The 26,149-nt window shown below is 39.6% G+C and overlaps 2 protein-coding genes across 2 annotated transcripts; one reads left to right on the top strand and one right to left on the bottom strand.

Annotated features, from left to right (window-relative positions):
* Positions 1–6,696: 6,696 nt before the first annotated feature.
* Positions 6,697–21,588, bottom strand: plppr4a (phospholipid phosphatase related 4a). Its single transcript, XM_068341278.1, has 11 exons — positions 21,505–21,588; positions 17,047–17,232; positions 16,246–16,375; positions 15,865–16,060; positions 14,129–14,186; positions 13,409–13,582; positions 12,899–13,034; positions 12,088–12,316; positions 9,922–10,537; positions 8,358–8,514; positions 6,697–7,580 (listed from the first exon to the last, which is right to left on the bottom strand). The coding sequence occupies exons 1-11, from the start codon at positions 21,586–21,588 to the stop codon at positions 6,697–6,699; spliced, it is 2,850 nt and encodes a 949-aa protein (XP_068197379.1).
* A 1,025-nt stretch (positions 21,589–22,613) lies between these two features.
* Positions 22,614–25,395, top strand: tyw3 (tRNA-yW synthesizing protein 3 homolog (S. cerevisiae)). Its single transcript, XM_068341019.1, has 6 exons — positions 22,614–22,905; positions 23,321–23,401; positions 23,477–23,575; positions 23,719–23,790; positions 23,951–24,084; positions 24,190–25,395. The coding sequence occupies exons 1-6, from the start codon at positions 22,738–22,740 to the stop codon at positions 24,416–24,418; spliced, it is 783 nt and encodes a 260-aa protein (XP_068197120.1). The 5' UTR covers positions 22,614–22,737; the 3' UTR covers positions 24,419–25,395.
* The last annotated feature ends 754 nt before the right edge of the window (positions 25,396–26,149 follow it).

Below are 26,149 nucleotides of genomic sequence, written 5' to 3'. Positions count from 1 at the left end.
AGAGATCCCAAATAATTTTAAATTCCAAATTTTACAGAATTTCTTTTGATTTTTACGGTAGATTATGAGCTAAAGGTGCACACTCAGTGTGAAGGATTTTTTTGTGTGTAAATGTACCACCAGGGTGTCAGAAATGTGTTTCCAAATCAAGTTGGGATCTCAAGGCTTCCGTATATATAATTACACCAAATCTCCAGTAGGAACATTTCACCTAAGCGGAGTTACAACATCATTCACACGAGAAAACCTCAAAACCGCTTTCTGTTTGGTCTTTTTTTTAACTGTTGGTGATGTAGTAGAATGTCACATCAAAAATGTCTTGAGGCAATGCTAAACATTAGCATTGCCCTCTGAGCTAACAGCTTTATACGCATCAGTATAAAGATACAAATGTCTATTTTACAGTCATAGGAACAGCAACTGTGTAAAACTTGATTTTTATAAACAAAGAAAAGCACATGTCAAATATTTACTGTAGAAATTTCATAGAAAACAACAACAACAAATCTAAACCTACAACAACAATCCAATAAGACGGTTCTTTATAATATGTAGCAGATTAATTACTGGATCCTGTTATATGATATAATGTGTTAACACTTCAGTAATATGGTCACAGTCATAAAGTGAGCCGCCACTGTGGACGTCTAACTGCTCATCCCAAAAATCAGCTGCTTATCTTACAGTATGAGCCCTCTGAATAAAGTATTTTGTGAGTATTTTTTCTTTGCGTTTTTTTTTACAATTTATATTTTTCAGAACTTAAATTTTTATATTATAAATAAATTGTATTTTGTTCGATACTATAATTTTTCTTACATGTACACATGTAAGTTGCTTGAGATACAGGTGCCAGCTAAATTAATGGAATGTAAAATAAAGGAACACAGAAGCGTACAAAACTATAAAAATTTGAATGAAAGTAGACATGAAAAAAAGTAAAGCTATTCTGATTAGTTTGTATGTAAACTGGTAATACTGTTGTTCCTTTTTAATTTACTAACTCATCACATTTTCGTCCAATTTTAGTCAACAAAAATTGTACATTTAATTCTTAGGGTAGTAAAACAAAAAGCCATCAGTCCTTCCGTGTTGTTTTAATGAGAAGTGTTGACATTATAGTAATTTCTGTTATCAGGTTCCATGTTGACCTTCCTGATGTCCAAGCCTTCAGTGACAACCATGTTGTCAGCTTCAGAGGAATTTAGATGGACGTTTCCTCAAAAGGTAGTCATTTTTTTACTATTTCTGTCTCTTCTTCTCAAATAGAAAGCAACGTTAAACTTATACTCTGTTTTACATGAAACTGTCTGTTTTCCACACATAGCAGGACAGTAGCAGCCTCCTAAAAACCATCTTGTGTGGCCCTGAGCTCCGCACTGCTTTCAGTTCAATCAGTAGAGACCTACAATAATGCTGATCTGGTAGGTCTGCTGTTAGGCAACAGTGGTGAGTCACAGAAAATAATGTGGATTCTGTCTGTTTAGCTGGATGACAGGCAGTAGAAACACAGTCAGGTGTGTTTCACTGTCTTCAGGCTCCTCCAGTGGGAACTACAGGAAGGTGGTTGCCTCAAGAGGACAGGATATTCAATTTCAAATGTTATTTAACACAAATAAATACCTATAAATCGATCTATACATCATATTAATAGAGATTCAATAAAAAACAGACAGAACAGATCATAAGAACTATGCCAATATTACAGTATCAACTAGTTATTTATAGATTTAGTCTACATCATAGTCTCAAGGGTAGTTATTTAGCTTCAAGCAGAAACAGCAACCAATATATCCATTAATGTATGTCAGCTAAATTCACAGTATATTTAATTATTATCCGTTTCATTTATTCCCACTCAGACATGAAGCTGCTTCTACCAATAGACTTATTGTACAGTAATGATTAAATTTAACATAGATGGACTTTGTGAGAACTATGAACATTGTGTTTAGAAATAAAAAGATATGAAAATAAAGATGCTGTGAGGTTTGTGCACCTTTAAGTTATAAAGATTTCAAACATAAATCATGTTTAGGCCACGTCTAACAAAACTCATTAAGCCTAATCATTAAATCAAATATTTTCATATGTTTCTCAAAGCACAAAATCTAAATTCAAAATCAAGAGAAATATTGACTTTAATATTTACACTGATATTTATATTTGGCTTAGTAATTGAAATGATAGTCTGTTGATATGTCTTTATCATCAGATGAAATCAGCTTTACACATATATATATATATATATATATGTATATATATATATATATATATATATGTATATATATATATATATATATATATATATATATATATATATATATATATATATATATATATATATATATATATATATATATATATAAATATATATAAATAAGTTGATCAAAACGTGGGAGAGGAATTTTTATTCTCTTGGACATCTGTAAACTGGCTCGGGACAGACATTTTTTTGTGTAAAATACAGAAATTTATATATATGTATTTTGAGACCTTTTAAACAGTCTTGCGGAAATTCCTAAATTGAGTTGATATGATGGTAGAAATTAAAAATGAATAGGCCCCACTTAAAATGTGCAGTAATATACACGGATTTGTGTGTAAAAATATTGAGCTCTTAGGGCAGTAATATATTCATTACATTCCTCCAGGTTGTGGTAGCCATAGTAACATAATAATTCAACATGACATCATGACAAAATTGAAAAAGCACATTTAGTTCATGGATGGATTATGTAGACAACATTCCACTCTCCATTTGGAAAATCATACAGAAACAATTCTTCCGAAAGTCTGCAGAAAGACGCCACATTCTTGAGAAAGGAAACACCAATTTCTGTGTCGGTTAGTGTCAACTTCAGTGCTGCTGTAGTGAACTAAAGTTCTTCTACTCATCTGGTGGGAAGAGGCTGAAGTTTAACACACTAAGGAAATACGGAACTCAATATTACAAGATTATAGGATTATGACTGCTGGTAACGACATAATCAGACTATATGATGTCTCAACTGAGGACGGATTTCAGATAAATAATAAAATTGACATATTTTACAAATACAGTACATAATAAAGGAGAGTCTAATACGTTATCATCTATAAGGATAGTTATGCTGACTTCCTTAAAAACACTCATAATTGACCACTGCTAGATTATATATCTTGAATTCATAGCTGGATAAATAAGGCTGGAAATTACAGGAAGCCCTGCAATGCGCTGGCAAAGAATTACCCCGCCCCTTGCCCCTAAGCCAGCTGGGATAGGTTCCAGCAACACCCATGACCCACGAGGCGGAAAATCGCCTGCAGGTGAAACGATTATGGTCTCATCTTCACGAGGATGATGGATGGATAGCTGTATGGATGTTACTGGCTGGTGTGAACAGCCTCCACTGATGCTGTTAACTAATGTGACTGTTGGCTCTACAGGCTAACATCACCAGTTGCCTACAGCTGTAAGTCCACACAGTCCTACCTCCAGCTGTCAGGAGGATGGGACAGAGACGCTCCTCGATTGGTCGTTTAACAGGAGGTTGTCCTCAGAAAACAGTTCAAAAACTAAGAGAATATTCACCATAAAACACTCAAGACTCATCATCACAGCTCCTAAAATATGTTGATTTAATATGTGGCCCTTGGTCGTCTAAATGTGAACAGTTTGGTCCTTAAATAAGTGATTATTTAGAGCTTTAACACACAATCACTAGCATCTATATAGTATCTATTATTATGGTGGGAAACAATCAAGAAATAACATAAGTTATCTAAAAATACTGTAAAAATACTATATTCTCTCTATTATTTGTCTATTTCTTGCTCTTATCGTGGTTACTGTGCGTCAAAGTCATCAGACTTCTGCTAGTGTGAACAAAGGCCCTCTTTTGTCGTTAAAACCATTAACAGTTGAAACTTTTGTCTTCACGATTAATTTAATCAAGGATAATCAAGCTACATCTGTTCAATCAAATTTTTATAATGCTGCTTTACAAAAATACAGCCTTTATTTTCGTGTTAAATTGTGGCACAAAACTTCTACTACTTTCATATTACTCCTAATGTTCACGTCTGATCTTGAATTTGAAAGACAACATCACAAATAAAAAACATAGAAACAAACACACTAAACTCGACCCACTGACACAGAAAACATCATCTCTCGTTTTCACTGTGTCCGTTATGTTTTAGTCAGCGAGAAAAACGCAAGGACACACGCAGGTGATAAGAAGCGTCTGTCACATTCAACCATTCACTGTTAATATCGTATCGCACTAAATGTGTAACAAATGCTAAATGATTAGCTCCTATTGTCTAAGATATTGTGCATTCATTAAAAAATACATCGACACATGAATGAGTAGCTCATTATTACAGCACCACTGGCAGCAGCAGCATCATCCAGCATCACAGAAATCTTCATCATGGCCTCCTTGCTCTAAGCAAAGATATGTCACCAGAAATTATATAAATAAGATATAGATATTGTATGTACAAAGCTAGAAATCTTCAGTCATCAAATTGCAGTAGTTGTGCTTTCTCAGATTTGGCACAATCCAAATGTGAAGATCATCAAACTGCGAAGAGAGAATAGCAGCGTGTGACCAGCCCACAGCCACATGACGTTCCTTCTGATGGCACTTTGGGCAAAACTAAATATAAAAACAGGGCAAACGTGTGTGATCAATAGTCCAAATGCTTTGTGTCTGGTAACTGCTGCATAACATTTGATTTTCAAACATTTTTTACAATACTCATGAGGTGAAAATGTTTTACTTGATACAAATACTCAGGGGAGAATTATTTCAGTGTATTAGACAATACACTGAGTTTCAGAGTGAAATACCATATATTGTCTCCTAAAAGGAGATTACATGACTGCTTACATGCATTGTTTTCATTCACGTGCTAATTTTACTTAGTTCGTGGAAAATATTTTCTCCTGCATTTGTTTGTATTGATGTTTGGCTGATGTTTCATGAAAGGCGTTGCACATCCTTTAGCTGTGGTCAAACTGATTTATTAGCTGATGTTAGCAGAGGCTTGTGCTCCTCTGATCAGATGATTCAATGAAGTTAAACTTTTATTATAAAGTAATCACAGAATTGTGAAATTAAAGGTGTTGTTGATGACTGATAGCAACTGGATACTAAAACCACCTCTACTAAACTAGAGGAATGAACTCAGGCAATTAAACATGGGCTAATATTTTTAAATATGCTGTACAACACATTTCATTCTAAAATATAAAAAAAAATTCTCTAATTTTTCTTATATAATTTTTTATATTTTGTGCATGTTTGTACAAGATGGAAAAATTGTAAAAACTGTAAAATTAGGACTGATTTGTAATACTTTGGTGTAAACATTCTAAACTTTATATTATATTTATCCTCATCCTGTTTACAGCGGGACGGCACATTCATAATTTGTCATTTTAATGTTGGTCTCTCCTAAAAATATTAAAATGATTATTTCAGTAGTTTTTTGTCTCAAACTTTCATTGTATATTAAATATTGCACCTCATTAATTAAATTTTTTTATAATAAAGTTTCACTTTTCAGAATATTGCATCTTTAAAACTTAATGATTTTATTCTTGAAATATTAGATTTTGTGACGCTTCCATCACACTTGGTTAGAATCCAGCCCACTCCAGGAGAGCTGATGACTTCATAAATGTTCCAAATAAAAAACACAGTCTTTGGATTTACATGTTTTTTCACATTAGTCACGTGTTTTGTGTCAGTATAGAATATTAGTCCATTTTTATTTATATATTTTAACTGCAGATCATTAAAACTCTGCATGTAAAAATAGAGCGGTCGTCGTCCAATGTCTAACGCAGTTTATGTGCTATGATATGGTTCTAATCCAACACAAACACATTATAACCATGAACAGTTATTGCCCACAGGGGACTCATTGTAGCCCAGACACATGTAAGACGGTGGGTTCAATTTCCACTGTGGCCACCCACAATCATATCTACAAGCACTGCACAGTTATTGGATTTAAACGCAAATTTACATCGAGTGCGGTTGCATTGTTGGATGTTTATATTTCCAACCTGTGTTTGAGAACAAGTAGAAAGCTGAGAGTTTGCTTTATGAATAAATACTGTGGGATATTAGGCTACTACACCCATGACTGCTGACTGACGGAGGCTTGTCTATCTCTTTATGACTCAAAAGTTCACTGGTGTACATAGCCCAACGTTATTGTGCCCATCAGACAAGTGCATGGTTTATTAAAAAATACCAGCAATCACTTAATTTTTCCAAAAAAAAAAAAAAACCCAGACAAGTAGATATGTTGGATCACACTCACCCTTCATATGTTGACGACAGTCTTTCGTTCTTGTCAAATTAGAGACTGTAGGAAAGGCTAATAGTGTTTGTCCTCTGCTATCAGATTCCTGTTAGCCTACAGTACGTCTCCTGGTAGAGGGACGTCATTTTCGGTTGCTGAACCAGATTGGATGCTTGGGGAACACGGTTAGCCATGTATAGTGCTTGGTTGATCAAGCGAAAGGTTGTGGGTGGGACTAACACGTTTTTGGACCTATTGAAAGACCCTCACTGTTGCGCTGATATAATCAAAAAGCTTTTCTGTCCCAATCTGTTTGGCTCCACCAGGTTCTCCATTGAGAGCAGAGCACGCTATCACAGATGTAGATGGATGAACTTAAGCCCACCCGTGTCATTCTTTGTAGGCCAACCCCAGAGTAGGAGGCGGAGTGTGAGTCAGGATGGGGCGGGGTAAGGTAGGGGGAGGGGTTGGACTTGGACGGCCGAACACGCCCTGCAGCTGCCTGTTGGGGTGCATGGGGTGGATGGGATTCTCTTGAAAACTGCGAAGGTTTTCTTGGAAACGGATGCTGCTATCCTTGTCGATGCGGTTGGCGTCGTGGTTGTTATCCGGGTCCGGAGTGGGTCCCCGTTCGGGGCCGTGGGCCATGTTGGAGCCGCCCTTCCTCTTCAGGGTCGACTCGCGACTAGAAGAGGCGACCGACTGGCAGTCCGAGCCGCCGTCGCTGCTGGCAGCCGTCCCTTCCACCGGGGTGACCCGGATGGTGGTGATGGCCTGAGGGTGAGGGTGGAAGGGAGGAGCGAAGGTGACGGTGGGTGCAAACGGCATGTTGGAGTTTGTAGAGTTGATGTTGAGGTTAATGTGGGCGTTACTAAAATTTTGATTGCTGGGGTTGCTTTGATTCATGTTTGGATGCTGGAAGTTGTTATGGGGAAATAAGGGATGTAAAGGATGCACAATATACGGATAGTTGGGATGTACACCTCCTCCTCCTCCCCCTCCATCTCCACATCCTTCACTTTCCATTTCGGTCCCTGTCACACTCCTCCGCCCGTCCACCGACCCTCCATCCCTCAGGGAATCGCAGCTGTCTGTGTGTCTGTTCAGGTCGTTGTGGGTGAAAGTCGACTGTCTCAGAGAAGCTCGTTGTTCAGGTGGTTTCCACCTCCAGGATCCGCTTCCGTCGGTGCTCGGAGGCTTCACCACAGGCTTCTGTGATCTAGACTCTGGGTGGGCTTCAACACGGACTATACTGCCAGACCGTTCCAAACCTCCTGCAAGACCAAGACAAACAAATGAATCAATAAAGACCTTCTTTGACTTGTGCTAATGATGCTGTCAGGAAATTATTCAGTCTCTGATTGGAAGGAAAGTGCACTATTGTCAGCTAATGTCAGGCGATCATAGAGGTTAAAAGGGTAAAGGTTAAAAGCTTCAAGAGGAGAGGCGTAACACGGCATCGTTTCCGTGTCATTTCCAAAAGATGTCGCTGAATTTTGAGACTGAAAGTAACGAATTAGAGTCTGAGGAATTTAAAGAAATAATCATAGAATAAGAGCTTCCCCCATAAACCAAAGAATCAGTGTTTGCTAATGAGCCCCTGGTTGTATTTGTGCATCGTAGACTCCAATTAGCCAAATATGTCAGTATCTTCAATGATAAACAGATTCAATGAAAGCTGCCTCATGCATTCATGTATTTAAACTAGTTTTAATTGAAAAATTACACCAATCAGTGCTTCAGTGCAACTACTGATTTGGGGTAAAATAATATATGGGGAAAATATTCAGTTTTGAAAATACCCAGCTACGTGTTAGACATACCATCAAGTCATTTTCTTTGCAGTGGACGTGTCTCCTTCAGATCACATTCTGAATACATAAGGGTGTGTAAGAGTGCTGGAAACCAGGAATGGTGATATATTCTGTACTATTCTCCCACTGGCATTTTGACATGGTGGGCTAGACGCAGTGGGTAGCACTGTTCCCTCACAGCCAGAAGGTTCTGGGTTCGATTCCTTTCTGTGCGGAGTTTGTAAATGGAGTACAGACCTCCTCCTAACACGACTCCCGTGGTGGAGGCTGGTGGCGACGGGTCCTGGTCCGTTAAGGCTCGATACCGAATGGATCCAGTGCAGCTCAATGTGCTGCCACCGTCTTCAGACCGAGGAGAGTGAAGCAGACCCTGCTGCTTTGATAAGGCTATTACCTGGAACAGGAGAATTACCGCGAGTTATTACAAGAGCTCCTGTGGGATAATTCATGTCCTCATTATCAACAAACCTTTTACCCAGGTTAGTTTGTCTAGACTCTATTAAAATTCTTTCAGATTAGTTTGATTTTTCTAAAGTGTTGTGTGTCATTTAAATTTTCAATTTAAATGATTGAGAAATATTTAGATGTGCACATGTTTGATATATTGACTTTTCTTCTTCCTGTGCGACTGCATCTTTTGTGAATCTTTTTGTGTTTTTTCTTTGTCTTATTTTCCTTAAATTTATGTTTAACAGTATATTTGTCATGCTCCCAGTTCGTTTTCCGTCCTGTCTTCTGTATCCTGGGTTCGCTCCCACTCAATCCACTCATTCCTGTCAGCTGTGTTGCTGCAGCACCTGTTTCCATCTCTAATCATTCTCCACCTACTTAAACTCAGCTCGGACTCCAGTTCACTGCTGGGTTGTCACCAAGACACCAACCCTTCCTCCTCTTCAGATTTCTTGGACTGAGATTTTGTTTTTCTCTGTTTTATTCATTCATTCCTCGTCTTGAGGATGAGACCATTGTAATCTTCTCATCACGTAACCAAAACACAGGTCCCGGGCTATGCTGGAGTGTATCCCAGCTGACAGTTAGTGAGTTTCTGGACAAGTTTCCAGTTTGCTGGGCCACACAGAAAGACAAACACCCACTCATGCTCACACTTATACCTATAGACAATTTTAGTGTGACTGTTTCACCAAAGCTGCATGTTTCTGGTGAAGGGAGGGAGCTGGAGAACCCACACACACCTCGAGAAGAACACTCTGTCTATACACAGAATGTGGAAGCAAAGCAGAATCAACACTACCTACTGAAACAAGTCTTTTTTTTGTTTATTTTAAGTAAACGTCTCCTTATCTAATGATCTCAAATGGCTTCTTATTCAGTCACAACAGCAAATGCAATGATTAATTTAAAACAATCTGAAGACATGTCTCCAAGAGCCCAATACCACAAGAAGTTGACCAACTCTCACAGTTTTTGTTTGTACCATGCAGCAGGTAACTACTGGAAGTTTGCAGATGATGACCAAAAATCTATCAGATATTTTACGCTACAGAGGAATGAGGGCGGACTATACAGCTATATTAATTCATTGTTATGACACAACAAAAACTGTATTACCTCTGTCCAATAAAGATGCCCTTTGCGAGAGGAAATTGTTCTCTTCCACCTGCCTAGCAAATCTATTAGCAAATGTCAAGGCATTTCCTACAGTTTAAACTGATCCAGCTTCTCTGAGCCCTGTCGTAAAATGACAGTTAACATATTTGAACTCCAGGTCTCTGAGTGTGGAGGAAACAAGAGGAGAGAAATGACCCCACTGCAACCAAAGCAACAAAAGTAGATGATTAACCTGCATAAGGCGAGGCTGTCCTCCAGCGCTGAGTGGCCTGCAAGGCAAGGTGGTCTTCTCAGCTACTCTCAGCCACTTTTCCCTCACTGACCCACCGCCATCCATGATGCTGTCCTCTGATTCGCTCTCCTGATCCCTGCTGGTCAGGTTTTCCTCCTCAGGAATGTGAACAAGCTGAGAAGATCCGGGCCGAGGTTGAATAGAAACTCTTGTCCCGCCAGACAATCCGGAGCTACCGTTATGAGGCAAGTGGTTATGATTGCTCATGGGAACAGAGCTTGCGGCTAGTTTCATGTACTGAGCTGGGATATGGGCCCCAGCACGAAGCTCTGCTTCCTGGCTGCCGACTGCTGGCAGGTGTGTTCCTCCACGGAAATCCACCTCCAGGCCCATGGCAGAAGGTTCAGAGGAGCAGCGCAGCTCCATGTTTCTCTGAGGAGATGAGGAGGAGGCTGGTCTTATTCCGTCCATCACCTGCAGGGACAGTTTCCTATTATCGTTCTTATTCTTCCACTGGCTGAGCAGCTGTTTGGATCGGGTCGAGTCCATTGAGGCGTGGATGGAAGCGTGGCGGCGAGGAATGCGACCCTCCTCTAAAGAGGAGCCTCCATGGGACCTGGATGAAGAGGCAGAGATGGTTTAAGTTCGTAAAAAGATTTAGAACGAGTCAATGTTTCACTGATATTATCTAATGCTGAGTCAAATATATATATTCACTGTATATGCAGATAGTCCTCAACATACAAACACTTGATTTCCGAACATACAAATAAATACGCTCCGCCATATCTGACTATTATCCTGCAGTTCCATTTTCTGCCACAACCACCACCAAGCAGTACCGCTGCATTCGCGCACCTCCAACAATCAACTGTCGTTGTTGTCTCTGTGAGCACCTCAGAGCCTCAGGCTTCCTACCTTGGATGCTTTACTGTTGATAACGCAAAGGCTTTAAGTGACAATATATACGAGATGTTACGTACAACATTACGTACAAAAAGAAGCGCAAAAGTCGCGAGCAAACATGAGCTACGTCTTAACTCCAGGACCAAAAATGAAATCCGGTCTCAGCTGATGTTGTATCCGACTCATAACTCAGATTTTCGCTCGTATATTGAACAAAAATAGGGGACAGAACAATGGCTCGTATCTATATAAACTTGTATCTTGAGGTACTACTGTGTATCTCTCTCTCTCTCTCTCTCTCTCTCTCTCTCTCTCTCTCTCTGTGTGTGTACAATGCGATATTCAGGCCACTGGCAAGCATAATACAGTTGAAAATAAAGTGATATCTGTGTTGAGCCATGGCAAATCTTGCTTTCCAACATGTTGCACTGGAGAAAATGATGCAGCATGAGAGCAATTTCATGTGATTCTATCTTGTCTAAAAATTAGCTTGGGGAGTAGATAAGGTGCTCGATTACAATTTTATTCTGGACCATTTAAATTATATTGGAAACATAACTGGATGTCTGGCCAAACAGGACCGCAGGGACAGTTTGAGTTATCATGAAGCCGCTTCCATGTCTCCGCTGATAATATCTGACAGATGTTGAGAATTACTCTACCTCAAAAATCATATTTTGTGATTCTTAAAATGACAGTCAGCTCCCTGGTGGGTCAGTCATATACCTTTGTTATCCAGGTGTATGCCAGAAATTCCTCCTTCTATATTAACGCTTTAGTAGAATTGCCAACTAATTTTCCTCACACTAATTTCCACTCTGTCCCTTTCTCTGATGAACTGTTAATTCAATCGTATCACAGATAACTTTATTAAGAGACAAACGTGACCTAAACCTTCGATTTAGTTTTAATACAGATGAACTGAGGAGGTTGGGCCTGCCCACACTGATGCACAAGACTTTGTTTCCCACCTCCTTTATCAGGAAGTCAGGCACAACACTACAGTACATCATAAAACTAATTTAAAAAGTAATTACAAAAGATGTTCTAGCGTTACTGTTACTGTTTTACAACACAATCCACCATTCACACACACGTGTGCTGACAGAGGCTGTGATGAAAGTTGCCACCATTAGCAAATTAGTAAACAGATAGAGCAGCATTTTAGATTTAAATGTAATGCATTATGGGTAAAATCCTAGCACCTTATTGTCTTCCCCAAACCAAACCTGTGATCTAAAGCTTCATTAAACCCTTTACCTCGGGAGTGTGCTGCTGCTGAAAGTCGTCATGTTATCATGGCTCCCCAGGGGGCTTGAAGGAGTTATCACCTCCACCTCAGCGCTCGCTCTCTTCATATTGGACAGGGAGGGCTCTCGGTACGAGGAGCTTCGCATCAGGATGGGTTCTGGTCGGTTGGGAGACAGAGTGTGGGAAGAGGTTCTGGTGATGATTGGCTCCGGTTGGCTGGGAGCCAGAGTGTGGTGACCTATAATTGGGCAGGGAGACAGGGAGATATCAAAATGAACATCCATCCGAAGAAGAAGAAGAGCTTATCTAGTAAACCTCAAAGGGAGGAAACTTGATCAGACCTGATTCCCAAACTATCATTGGACTTTGAGGTGCAGTGAGTCTTCTTCCTCTCTCTAAGGTTGAAACCAGTCAAAGCAAACTCTTTCCAGCCACTTTTATCTGTGATCTAATTCATTCCAACACTTTCGGTGATGCATAGAGCATCAATTCCGGCTCAGCTCTCAGCTACAAGCAACATGAACAGCATCAAGTGACACCAGTTACTGTGAATACCTGTGCTATATTTTTACCCGCTTTCCTGCCATGACAGATTTTTCAGGGCACTCAGAGTTAATGTTTTAGATTAAACATTGATATATAACATGGCCTAAAAGCACTACTGTAAGTGGGTACACGTGGTTAGCAGAGTGGAGCATGGAAGTCCAACAGAGTGGATGCTTTTCTAGCATTGACTTGTATGTCTATACACACGTGTACCGGTGATGTCCAAATGTAAATGAGTAATCCTGAGAGACCTTTAGCAGAGACCTTCTTTTACCTTGGTGGCTGTTGCTAATTGTTGACTGGCTGACATTTGGCAGTGAAGAGAGGGGGGGCTCTCTTAGGATGGGGGGCAGAGGTCGACGTCTTGACCAGTCTTCACTAGGCTGGAAATTTCCCACTGCATACACGCCCTGTATTCAAACACACAATCAAACACAGATGGCAAAGGCATGACCATAAAAAAAGATATTAAAATCCAGTTTCAAGGATATTTTTAAGTACATTTTTTAGGGTATCTGTACATTACTTAAATATTTTCACTTGATATCACAATAATACTTACATATAAATGAAATCATGTTAGATCAGAACGTGACTATCCAACATGACCTATGACACTTGCTATGAACATTGTCTTCTTCTTTTCCAGTTAGAGGTCATATTCATAGAGTGGGTATTTGTTGTGTAAAGAAACAACACATCCCACTCTATTCTGAAGACTTTGAGGAGTAACTACAATTACCTGTAGTTAAACAGTAAAAGTTTAAGGTGAAAGCGGTTTTACCAGATAAACAGCGATGGCTGCTCCCAGTAACCATCCACAGTAGACGTCAACAGGATGGTTTCTGAACTGGATGATCCTGGTTAACCCAGCAAGGATGGCCAACATGACGAAAGAGAACACCACCAGGGGCTTCAGCAGCTTGGCCGAGTCGGTCAAAACTGTGTTGAAGTACATCTGAAACGAACACATTAGCCAATCATCATCTAGTAAAGTCGATAAAATTACAGGTACTCCAAAACCTGTAACGGTCAGTTGAGATAATGTCAGATGATAAGAATCAGAGACTGATTTAACTCTGATTTGTCCTTCCTGACAATGGGTAAAACCATCTGCTTGTGTTCTCATTATGAAACATTACAATCCCACCTCAGTCAGCAATTTATTTATTTCTGCTTCACAATGAGATCATAAGGGAGAGATTAGGTGTTGTGGTTCATCTTCATGAATACGCTTTTAACGTTGTTTTCAAATCTTCTTGTTTAACTCAAGGGAGAAGCTAATATGCAAAGGTAAGATTTTGAAACTATCGCTGTCTGAGCTCTAAATCGTGACTCTGGGCTCAGAAAACAAGCACAAATAAATAAACAAATAAATAAATAAATAACCACTTGACCTTGACCAACAAAGGAAACAACAAACATGTGCAAACAAGTTTATTCTGATGCTAGAATCTAAAATCCTCCAACAAATATAAAGACACATTCCAAACTAACCACTTACTGAGATGTAGACAGCAGCAAAGGCAGCCAGAGTTGCATGCTGGGACGGGAACGATTTTCTGGATTTAAAAAAACCAAAAGAAACAAACAAGCTTTTTCAGTCCTATGCAACATCAGAAATAAAGAACATATCTATCTATCTATCTATCTATCTATCTATCTATCTATCTATCTATCTATCTATCTATCTATCTATCTATCTATCTATCTATCTATCTATCTATCTATCTATCTATCTATCTATCTATCTATCTATCTATCTATCTATCTATAGCGTTTTGATATTTGCTCAGACGACATCATCTGATTCTTTGTGCTCCAGATAATTTCTCTGTACAAACTGTGTGGATCTTTCTGTCCCTGCTATTCACAGGGTTGAACTGAAGGTCACCCACACTGTTTGTCTTCCACACAAGTGTTTGAACATTTTGATGATGTACAATATTTCATTTATGACTATTCTTTATTTATGAGGTTTTGAGGTCTCTCGTTCGTCTGACATCTAAAGCTGAAATTTTTTTGTGTGTATAAGAAATCACTTTATAGATGGTAATACAAGCAAAAAAAAACCATCTGGTTTGTGAGAATTCAGTAAAGATTCATAAAAATTTTAAATGTCATTTTTAATTGGTAGTGCGACAATCAGCTGGTTTTCTTGGATGCACCATTCACGCACCGTAATCCATCCTATCTTGGATTATTAGAACATGTTATAATTTCTCTTTGGCCAAACTTCAGTATTCTTTAATTAAATCTGGATCAATGGATAGAAGATTGATATTTACTGTACTTGTATGTTGGACCTAGACAACCTTCTCTTCTGAACGTATTTACTACACAGTAATAAAACACAATGCCATTTGAGCGCTTAAGCTTCAGGCAAAAGGATCACAAGCATGTCTTATCTATTATTGATTAGAAAATCTGTGTGGATTTCCTCCATATGTTATGATTTGTTTCCCACAGTCCAAGTAAGTGGAGTTTTTGTCGGGGTGTACCCAGCTTGTTACCATGTTTTTGCTAGAAGAGGAGACCCTGCAAAGGAAAAAGGGCACAGAATAATAAAGTGATAGAGGTTCATCAACCTGATGATGTTCTAAGCTATGATCAGGTCTCAGGTATCACTAACATTTAATTTAGACCCAACCTTACGCAGATAGAGGACATTAAAACCAGTTTTTAAAAAAATTCGAGCACAGGTCAGCCAAATTTAAAAAAGCTAAATGGACTTTCTTTTTTAAAAAAAAAAGTAATAAATAACAGTTGACCCTTCTCATTCATCTGAGACACATCCCTGTCATGGAATCAACTGAATCATCCTGTAACCATGGAAACAGAAATAATACAAATGACTGAAGTAGATCCAGAAGAGAACGAAAGGCATCACCTCAGTATTTTCTTTTTCAGACATGTCCTAGAAATAAGACGTGACAGATGGTCCAGACAGAATCCGTTCATATCGTTCTTCTGTGACGACAGCAAGTCAGACTGAATCTTATTTCTGTTGCTGACTGGAGCAACGATTGATTCTAATGACACAGTGATAAAATCTGAGGGAGTCAGAGAGTTTCAAGCAGGCTGTAACTCAAGCTCTTTGTGCAAATTGCATGCGTGAATGTGTGCGCGTCTGAAACAAATATTCAAACGGGCTCCATAAACTCCCACACACATCCTCTGACACACCAGTTCGCTCCCACTCTCTCCCACACCGACTGGTCCAGCTAAACCCAACCTTACCTCCCAGCATTGATCAGCTCTAAATCTTGTCCAGAACAGATATCCTCCAGAATGAAAGCTTCATCACAGGTGGACACGTTGATGTGGGTCAGGTTGGGTTTACACACGTCCAACCAGTAAGGGGTGTGTTGACCAGTGGACAGCTGGAGGATGTCGGTTATCAGCGCCGTCACACACAGGCCAAACACATGGACGCCTGAAAAACAGCACATTTGACCAGATTAGATGTGATCTACAAATTTTAAAACTGTATATATTTTTTTCCAAATCATATCCATCAATGTTCTGACATTTTCACCCTTACTTTGCAGCTGCTGCTTATTTTTATTTTGGTCACTGAAAAAAAAAATGCTTGTGAGTACAATATGTGTGTCCTCCCACCTATGAAGCGCACAGCCCTGCGAATGTAGGAGTTGAAATTACATCCTGCAGCATTGATGTTCGCCTCAGTCTGTGTGGCTGATGACCTTCTGGATAGATAGCAGTACAGAATGGCCTCTCCTATCAAAATCTACACACAAACACAATGATATTACATAATATTACCACAGATCTACTATTAATCTACCATCATTGGAGCATCGCTTGCGACTAATATCCCATCATCACGTCTGAGTCATTACAGCTGGATGTCTGATGATTCTGTCGCTCTTCAGCTTTAAAATCAACAAAATCTTAATAAAAGCTTTGACTTGGTGGAAAAGAAATGAAAGTAAATTGCTTCATACGTAAGTAATTCTTGTGATAATATTGTTTTTTACAATCCGTAACCACATTTGAAATAAAGTCAATAGTAACATGTAGGGTGATGATGAAAATGTGTTTTCGTTTTAGAAAATGTCACAAAAATTTTCTAAAATATTGAGGGAAAAATGTACAAAAAATTGTAACTAGAATTTAAAATCATTTATAATTTTATTCATACTTCACAACTTAGTGTCACTTCATAAAATTCAAATAAAACTTATGTTTGTGGTCATGACGAGGTAATGTGGAAGAGGTATGAAAGAATTTGCAAGCCAACGTATTTTCTAAAATATATACCAGTTACATCACACTTGAAGATTAATTAAAGAATGTAAATGGAAATTGTCAGGTAATTAATCTCTATTAACGAATCAATAGTCAATAGTCTCACAATCGCCAAAGAAGTGGATGCTGAGGAGGTGGGGGTTTACTTACTGTGGCGGTGGGCGTAGCAAAAGCCAAGCTGAAGAGCAGAGGCAGTGGACAGACTTCTTGTCTCGGTAGGATGTAGGGGAGAGACAGGGTGCGGTCGTTGCAACTGTACCCAGAATGCACCGGCTGGAAAATATCTGTCAGCTCCAAGAAGTAAAGACTGATGACAGAAGAGGCCAGGATTGGGAGCTACGAGAACGACGTACACAAAGAACAAGGAGAATGTTTGATCAGAAGTAGTAGAACCAGAAAGTTATAAAGAGAGGCGATGCTTTCATTAACACACTAAATATTTGTTACTTTGCTCCTGGAAATGATTGATTTATTGGTTATTAGTTTAGCACTTCAGAATTTAAGGAACTCAGTAGAGTTCATACCTCCAGACCTAGATGTTGTTACCACTGACAGGAGCCTGAGACTTATCTCTGATCAGGAACTGTTCTTCAATTCCCACATGAAACAAATTTCATGAACTACATTCCTTCACCTTTACCATCTTGATAAAATCAGGGACATATTAACCCAACAGAATGCAGATAAGGTGGTCGCTGCCTTTGTCACTTCCAGGCTAGGTTACTGTCAGGTCGGCCTTACAAGTCTGTTAAACATTTTCAGAATGAAGCAGCAGCTTGCATTTGAACTGGAATCAGAATATGAGATCTTGTTTCAGGAGTGCAAACATCTGTGCAGCGATTACAAATAGCATACAAAATCCTACCTCTCACTTTGAAAGCCTTTATCTTGTACATATCTTGTAAAGCTCATTGTGACATACCGTATTAAGTGGAACATGAGAGCACAACATCAATAAACACGTCAATTTTCATACATAAGGTGCACAGCGATATGAGATGGTTGGTAAAACATACACTACAGTATATAAAGACAAGCAAAACAGTCACTTAAGTTGAACTTTATTCAACTCAGTCACAATAACTGAGAATATTGTTTAGTTGTAACAAATACAGAAAGACACACTCACATTTTAAATCATTCTTCTTCTACACATCCATCAAATTCCTCATTTTCAGTGAGACTATTGACAGTTGGGCAATTCCATCATCTAGTATGCCGTTTTCCCTCTCAGTATTATCTGATTATTATTATTATCTTGTCGCTGTTATTTGTTAGCGGCACGGTGGCGCAGTGGTTAGCGCTGCTGCCTCACAACACGGTGGACCCGGGTTCGAGTCCCGCTCTGTGCGGAGTTCGCATGCTCTCCCCGTGTCTGCGTGGGTTCTCTCCGGGTTCTCCGGCTTCCTCCCACCTCCAAAAGCATGCGCTTCAGGTTGATTGGCCAGTCCCAAATTGACCATAGGAGTGAGTGTGTGTGTGAATGATTGTTTGTTTCTGTGTGGCTCCACGGTACACTGGCGTCGTGCCCGGAGTGTCCCCCGCCTCACGCCCTGAGACTGCCAGGTTAGGCACTGGCTACCCCGCGACCTGCGTTAGCGGATTAAGCGGGTTGGAAAATGAATGAATGAATGAATGTTATTTGTTAGTGATGTTTCCAGGATTCATGACAGCTCGGACAAACACCTTAGCCCAGACATCCACTATCCATCGGCCGACTGTAGGGTAACTCACCCGGTGCTGTCTTAGTAAAGGTGTGTTTGCATTCTGTCATCAAATGCTTCCACACTGCTTGCAATTTACATCATCAAACTATTCTGAAGCATGTCTGTTAAACCAAATGAATGTGTGTGAATGAGACAAACAAGGTCAGTCTGCCACGAGCTGTGATTAAGGTGTGACGTCACTGTTTGAGTTATTCCTGATTAATAGATGTGTAAGAATGCAAGACTAAACTGAAGTGATGCTGATATCCATCGTTATAAATGATGAATATAATCATGAATGTCCTCGGTATCAGTCCTCTGGGTGTTCTATAGCAACAGTATCTGATCACATGAATTACATCATATAAAAATTGAAAAGGATGTCCAGTAAACACTCGGTGGCTTTGCTGGATATGCACACGCAGAAAATAAGGCTGCAGTAAGGATGCTTTTCTCCTCTTGCCTTGAACGCTCAGATTTAAAAATACACCCCATTCAGAGGGCCATGTTGCCTAGCAGCCAGTTAGTGGGTAGGATGGTGTGACAGAATGTGAAACAGAAAATGTAGGAGACAGAGAGTAGCTTTGTCAGAAGAGACACAGGACATGAACAGTAAAAATGATAGATGTGTATAGTGTTAATAATAATAATAATAATAATAATAATAATAATAATAAAAATGATAATAACTTGTTTTAAAATATACTTTGATCCAAACAATGAATGATTCTGGAAAAGGAAGCCAGGCTGTCACCATTAAAATCAGTAAAAACTACATTCCAAAAGGCTTTTCTCTCATAGTCAGTCATCCATAAATGAAAGTGCAAACTTCTTCATGTACAGCAGTGCCTACAGTGTTATGGATTATGGATGGATCATACAGTGTCCAAATATAAAAATAAGAAACTTGCATACACCAAATGCACAACAGAGAGCTTTTCTCACCAATACTTCAGACTAACGCTGTAACGATGAAGATATATAAATATATATAACATGACAGCTGACTTGAACTTGGGGTAAACGCTAGTGAGGAGCAGAAGCATCGCTGCACATTGTGTATACAGATGTAGCTCACTGTGATCGTTTGGTTTGGTTGTGCCGCCGATGGATGAGCTCCTGGTGATACTACCAAAAAAAAAACGTGACTCTGTATTTGATAGACTCAAAATTTAAAACCAACGTCTGTGATAATATCTCATTTCCAATCTGAAATTCCTGTTCCACTGAAAAACTTGATTTTAGATGGCTGTTGTGTTGCTAGTACCGGCACAGTTCTGTCGCAACTGTTGCTTCAGATGAGAAGAAAAACTAAATTAACAAGAATAAATTGTCCATTTCTCTGGGTTTGATTTTGTAGAAACATTAGGGATGATGTAAATGCACAATTCATCAAAATAAATAGCAGAGATCTTGCTGTGCTTAGACAGTTTCATATGGAAATATCAGAAATAGTATACTTAACTTATTACCGCTACAATGGAGGCTGTGTTTTCATCTGCATCCATTTTTTTTAATGGATTTTAGTGAGATTGCACAAAAACAAATGGATTCATTTCCATGAAACATGGTGGGTGGAGGGGCTTTAGCTGGAGATACAGAATAGAACTGATTACACAAAATTAAATGAAGTGTAGGTGATAAAAATTCCTATTTTGTGCAGCTATTTTGCCTGAAATTACACACTTCATTTCCATTTAAGAAGTTGACAAGTCGGGAACTGCACATCCATCAGCGACTATCTGAGCCATGCACCACAGATATTGGTAGTTTAAACATGTCCTTTAGGTTTATAGAATTCCCATCGGAAGGCATTTCTGCAAATGACAGAGCTAACAATTTTAAATGATAAAAATCTGCCCATTGTTTTGGCTCTCCCATATGACCTGAACGCAGCATCACTGTTTTCGTTGATTGCTCTGGGAGTCAGTGGACCATGATGATCTCACAGCGACAGACTAAACTGAGGCCAGTTGTCTGTAATACTCCAGATTTAATGGATATTGCATCTAAATTATGTTGGATGCATAAAATTGAACTTCGAGCTTATATTTGGACGGCAGTCCTCATTCCGGCATCAGTAAAAGCTTTTCTTATCTATTGACAATACATGAATGAGCCACTTGAGATAATTGCCCACATTGGACAATCAGAATATTGTTGCACCGAGCCTCAGGAAGCCGCTGTAAACACAAGTGAAGCTCATTTCTTGGAGAGACTGCGGCGTCATCGGCTGCAGAAACAGCAAACAGGGATGAGGTGAATACAGATCGTCATTCACTGCAATCAACCTGCACAGAATCCTCATCCCAAAACCGGTCTGGTGGCTCAATCGTTTGATCCATCTCATCGTTCTGATCAGTCTCGACCGTCTGGAGCGCCTCACTGACTGGTTTGGGTATCTCTAACGTCATATTTATTTGCACTGCTGCTGAAACTGAATGAGGTCTTCGTTGTGGTGGCTCACATCAGACTGCAGACCACAAAGAGTCTAGAAAGAGTCTAGAAAGAGTCTACGCCACGCTCGTCGTCCCTCTGTGGTCGATTCCCTCAAACCATCAACCATCTGCAGCCTGACGCACCAGCTGACAGGACATTTAGACAGTCCAACGTACGGATGGAGGAATGATGAATGGACAGGTGGATGGATGGAGGGATGATAGACAGAAAGACATAGATGGCTGGATGGCTGGATGGATGGATGGATGGATGGATGGATGGATGGATGGATGGATGGATGGATGGATGGATGGATGGATGGATGGATGGATGGATAGATAGATAGATAGATAGATAGATAGATAGATAGATAGATAGATAGATAGATAGATAGATAGATAGATAGATAGATAGATAGATAGATAGATAGATAGATAGATAGATAGATAGATAGATAATTCACCTCTACAAAATAAAAGCACGGCAGCAGCGTGACGCTGTCCTTGGTGTCACTCCCGCCTTTCAGCCGCTCCTTGGCGCGGGACATCACGAGAGGCCGGTGGTCGCTCCCGTTCCCGGGAGACAGGGAGCTGTACTTGATTCCCGTCGTAATTTTGGCGAAAATTTACCCCCCTCCCAAGCACTTAATGGCCGACCTCCATCTCCCGGCGAGGTGAGCTGGGGGTGTCGATGTGTGATTTGGTGGTCACCACCTCAAATGCGGTTTTCGAGCTGAGCCAGCGTGGGCGTGACAGGCGGGTCTCCCGTCCACTGACAGGGGGGTAAATAACGGTCCCGGAGGCGCTCAGGGTGAGGATCGCTCCCGTCACCCCTCACTGATGCTCATCCGCTCACTCTCCTCCTCGCCGCTCCGCCGCAGCAGGTGACCGCCGTGAAGGTACAGAAATAAGCCCGTACACTTCCTGTGTAGATTTTCAAAATAAACACATTAAAATGATCGGAAAATATATTGACGTCTCCCTTTGCGCTGTTACACGTCAACAGTGAAATAACCAATACTTTCAAACAATAATTTCAAATTATTATTTGAACTAATAATGATTATTGCTATTATGTTTTACTATAAATATTATTATTTGTTATTGCTAATATTGAAAATATAATCAATTACTATTATGAATACTATAATAATAATTTTCCTACAGGTATCATTAAAGTTGGATTTGATTTGATTTCTTTTCAAAATAAAGTTGTGTGTTGTGTGTCTGTAATTAATGCGGAGGAGTGGCATTACTTTTGTGTCTGGATTGTTTTTTCCACTAAATATTAATATTGAAAAACTTACTGTGTAACTATTTTTGGTTAGCATTTAAAATTTTAATGTATATTATTTTCTATTTAACGAGGTCTACTATATATGCTGACAATTATGATTTTATCTGAAAAATACTCAATAATATTACAATATTTATTGTATGTCATTATTTATCTATATTACTGTTCTTGAAATGTTTTGTTCCATCTCCAGGCCACCAGGGGGCAGTAAGGGCTGTAAGCTCGTTATCTCGGCTGCCAATTTTAACCACAGAAGTGAAAAAGAAGTAGTCAGGAAGTAGGAAACGTCTTCAAAGTAGGAGAGGGAGTAGAGATGTTGTCTACATTCACACCACGCGTGTTTCTGCGAACCTAAACCGTGACGCGCCGTGACGTCACGTAACAGCTGACGTAACGAGACATGGAGAAAACGTTCCGTCACTGGAAGAAGCAAAGTCTGACCAAGCTGGACCAGAGCAAGAAGGGCAGCGTGGACGTGGAAATCCGACACGTCGTGTCGCTGCTGAACGGCTGTGAGGAGTTCTTCACCACCAGCTCCTGCGCCGGGAGGGTCATCCTGATCGAGGGGGTGAGATGGGAAGAAGGGCCGCCCCAAAAATACCTGGGGGGGGGGGGGGGGTCCTGTGACGGAACTGATGTTAGTTTACTGGTGGAATGTGGTTTCAGGACAGAGATGTTTGTCTCTGCTGTTTGATTTAATGATTCTTAGGATGATTTGTTTGTTTTTTTCCTTCCATTTAGATCAATATTCTGTTATTCCATCAGGTTCTTTGTTGTAAACCAGTTCTTCAGGTGTAGTAAGGTGTTTAAAGTCCAACGAGGTTCTCCAGGTGGCTTCCTCCCACCTCCAAAAATCTTAGATAAATTGGTTGTTCGTAGGTGTGAGTTCGTATCTGCTTCTTATCTGCGGAGAAGCAGATAAGAGGATGGATGGATGGACAGACATTAACAATCCTTTTTTGTGTTCCACCTTGTTTTTTCAGGCCCCAGAAAAAGGTGACGTCCAGAAACAGAATTGTGTTTGGCTCTTTGTCTCACATCAGAAATGCAGATCAGACGACTTGGTGAGATACGATGGACCTCAGTACAACTTTATTTAATCATGAGCATGAATTATTAACACATTTTGGGTTCTACAGATATCTGGACTGACCGGTTCCAGTGGATCTGCAGTGTTGAAGTTCGAGCCCCTGGTGGTCCACGTTCAGTGTAGACAGCTGGACGATGCAAAGCTGCTGGTAAGCCGCGCGTCATATATACAGTATTTCATGTGCATAATAATTTAAACAGTTTGCCCAATTCATTTTTTTAAACTGCAGATTCTCACTGATTTAAAAGCAAAATATGAGACATTTTAACATGTTGAAAATGCCTCTTCTAGCACTCGGTGGCTGTAAACTCCGGTTTCAGGAACTCTGGTATCACCTTCGGAAAGACGGGGAAAATCATGATGGTAAACTTTATAATGTTAAAGACAATTCCCAGAGTTTGGAAATAACAATGAATGAGTAAATTTAACAGTCCTCTGTGTAGAAATATTCCTTTACTTTGTGTTGTTTGTGTATATGAGGTGAAGGTTTTAAATGCGTCCTTTTTGTATTTTGACCTTCCAGGCAGTCCGTAGTACCCATGGCCTGGAGGTTCCTCTAAGTTTTGAAGGAAAGCTGCTGGTTGATCAAGAATATATACGTTTCCTAGCTCAGGTAGCCAATCAGAAGATGGAGGAGAATCATAAGAGGATTGACAGGTTAGTGTGGTGTTTGTATAAATAATTACTGCCACACAAAGAGTTCAAACACGTGAAATAAAATCCAACAGCTGGCAGCTCAAATCTGTATTTAATCATCTTCAGGTTCTACCACAATCTCCAGTCAGCATTATCTACAAGAAAGCTGCAAAAACTACAAATCCCAGATTCACAGGATGACCCTCCTGGGCTGGAGACAGTGACAGGGATAAAACCGGAGGACAAAATGAAAAGAAGTAGGCGTAAAAAAGAACAAGTGTATCAGACGGACTGCTGTAACAACGATTCAGGCGTTGTTCCAGAGCTACACGAGTGTCTGGATCTGTTCACGTGACGCAGTGGCTCCACTACTGTGAATGTTTGAGTGTTAATGGTGTTCAGGAGGGGTTGAACCCGCATCACAGACGTCACGGTGAGCCAAACTTCGACTCAGATACAGGTTTAAAATGAGGAAACATACACCTGCTTAACAGAACAACAGATCCGTCACCTCTCCAGGGTCCCAACGTTGACGGGATCATTGAATTCACAATAAAACAATCGGTTAGTCACTGTTTAGTCGTTTTACTTTGTTTTTTATCAGCAGTAAGTAACACTGAACTCAGCAGGTCCAACATTATTTGGCCAATGCTAGTACAGCTAATTGTAGTTCAGAATCTTTAGAGAATATTAAGGTGTAACTGAGTTATAAATGAAGTCCAATAAAGCACGTTTGTTTGGAATCTGTGCTTTAGAGCCCCTGGTGGACATTGTGGGTACTTCATATCTGCATTTTGTTTCAGAAATTCTGTTAGACCTGATTTTAGAAGCCTAATGGTTCACATTGGATGCTCCACCATGTCCTTCAATGCCTGATGGCTTGATTTTGTTTTTCAGTTTTATGGAATAAATGCCAGTAAATTCTATAACTTCACCTCATTCTTGACTGCCATACAAAAGTTTTCATGGGCTCCTGGACCCTTTGGTCCTAAACAGGATAAGTGGATAAGAAACTAAATGAATGAAGCGATGATTGATATAAATATAGATTTACCTGGAACTCTGGCTTGGGAGGAATTTAATGCAAAGGTGTAAAAGTGGAGTTAAAACTTGTCATAGCTCAGCAAACTGATGTGTGGACGTCTAGAATGAGACCTCAGATGAGACCCCCATAAACCTCAGCAAAAATGAAATGGTCCCTATGTGGTAAACAGTATATCCAGCCGCAAACTCATTTTACACTGAGGGCCACATCAGCATAAAGGCTATAATCAAAGGGCCAGATGTGACTTATAAATGTAACTAATGTAACTCAATGTAATGTAAAATAAATGTAACTGCTCTTTAATGATAAATAACTCTGAATTTATTACTTATTCAAGTTACAGTCACACAGAAAAAACATGTTTTTTCTGTTATAAAATAAATCCTCTTAATTTGTCAGGTTATGAAACCCACAGAACTCCATCAATCAATGATCAAACTATCCAAGTGAATAAAGAAAACATCAAACACAAGTTAAGACTTTGGGAAATGTAGGTTTACTCAAAGCACACTTCTGACCTATTTAAACACTGACCTTTTATGCTGTCGTGGGCCACATGAAATGATGTGGCGAGCCACATTTGGCCATCACATTTGGGCCTTGAGTTTGACACATGTGCTCAATATACTATACATGTAGAGGACATCTTAAAAATGTTGGTTCACTAAAACCACCATTTGATTGGTGACCCTAAAGGAAAATCCAGGGAATATTTGTAGATTTTATCATGAAATTCCTCGAGTAGAATTTGACGCAAATGCATCATAATAGATAAAAGTTCACTTCAATTCTCATGCTGATTTAGTCACAGGTTTTTATGATGTCACTGTGTTCTCATCATCTTCTCATCTTAGTCATGGAAAAACTATTTTATCATAGTTTCTGTAACGACGAGAACTCTAGTTGTTTGACAGCCAAAGCAGAACTAAAAAGTCTTCAGGTGTCTCCGTTTATTTACTCCTCTAAATCTACATGTCCAAATGTTCACGTTTAACAACCTGATCTAAGTAGCTCAATCAGTCTCGGAGCTTCATCCGTCTG

This window comes from Antennarius striatus, chromosome 18, assembly GCF_040054535.1.
Source record: "Antennarius striatus isolate MH-2024 chromosome 18, ASM4005453v1, whole genome shotgun sequence".
In the NCBI taxonomy this organism is placed as follows: Eukaryota; Metazoa; Chordata; class Actinopteri; order Lophiiformes; family Antennariidae; genus Antennarius; species Antennarius striatus.
The sequence above is the reverse complement of the archived record's forward strand: the minus strand, read 5'-3'. Positions and strand labels throughout refer to the sequence as shown.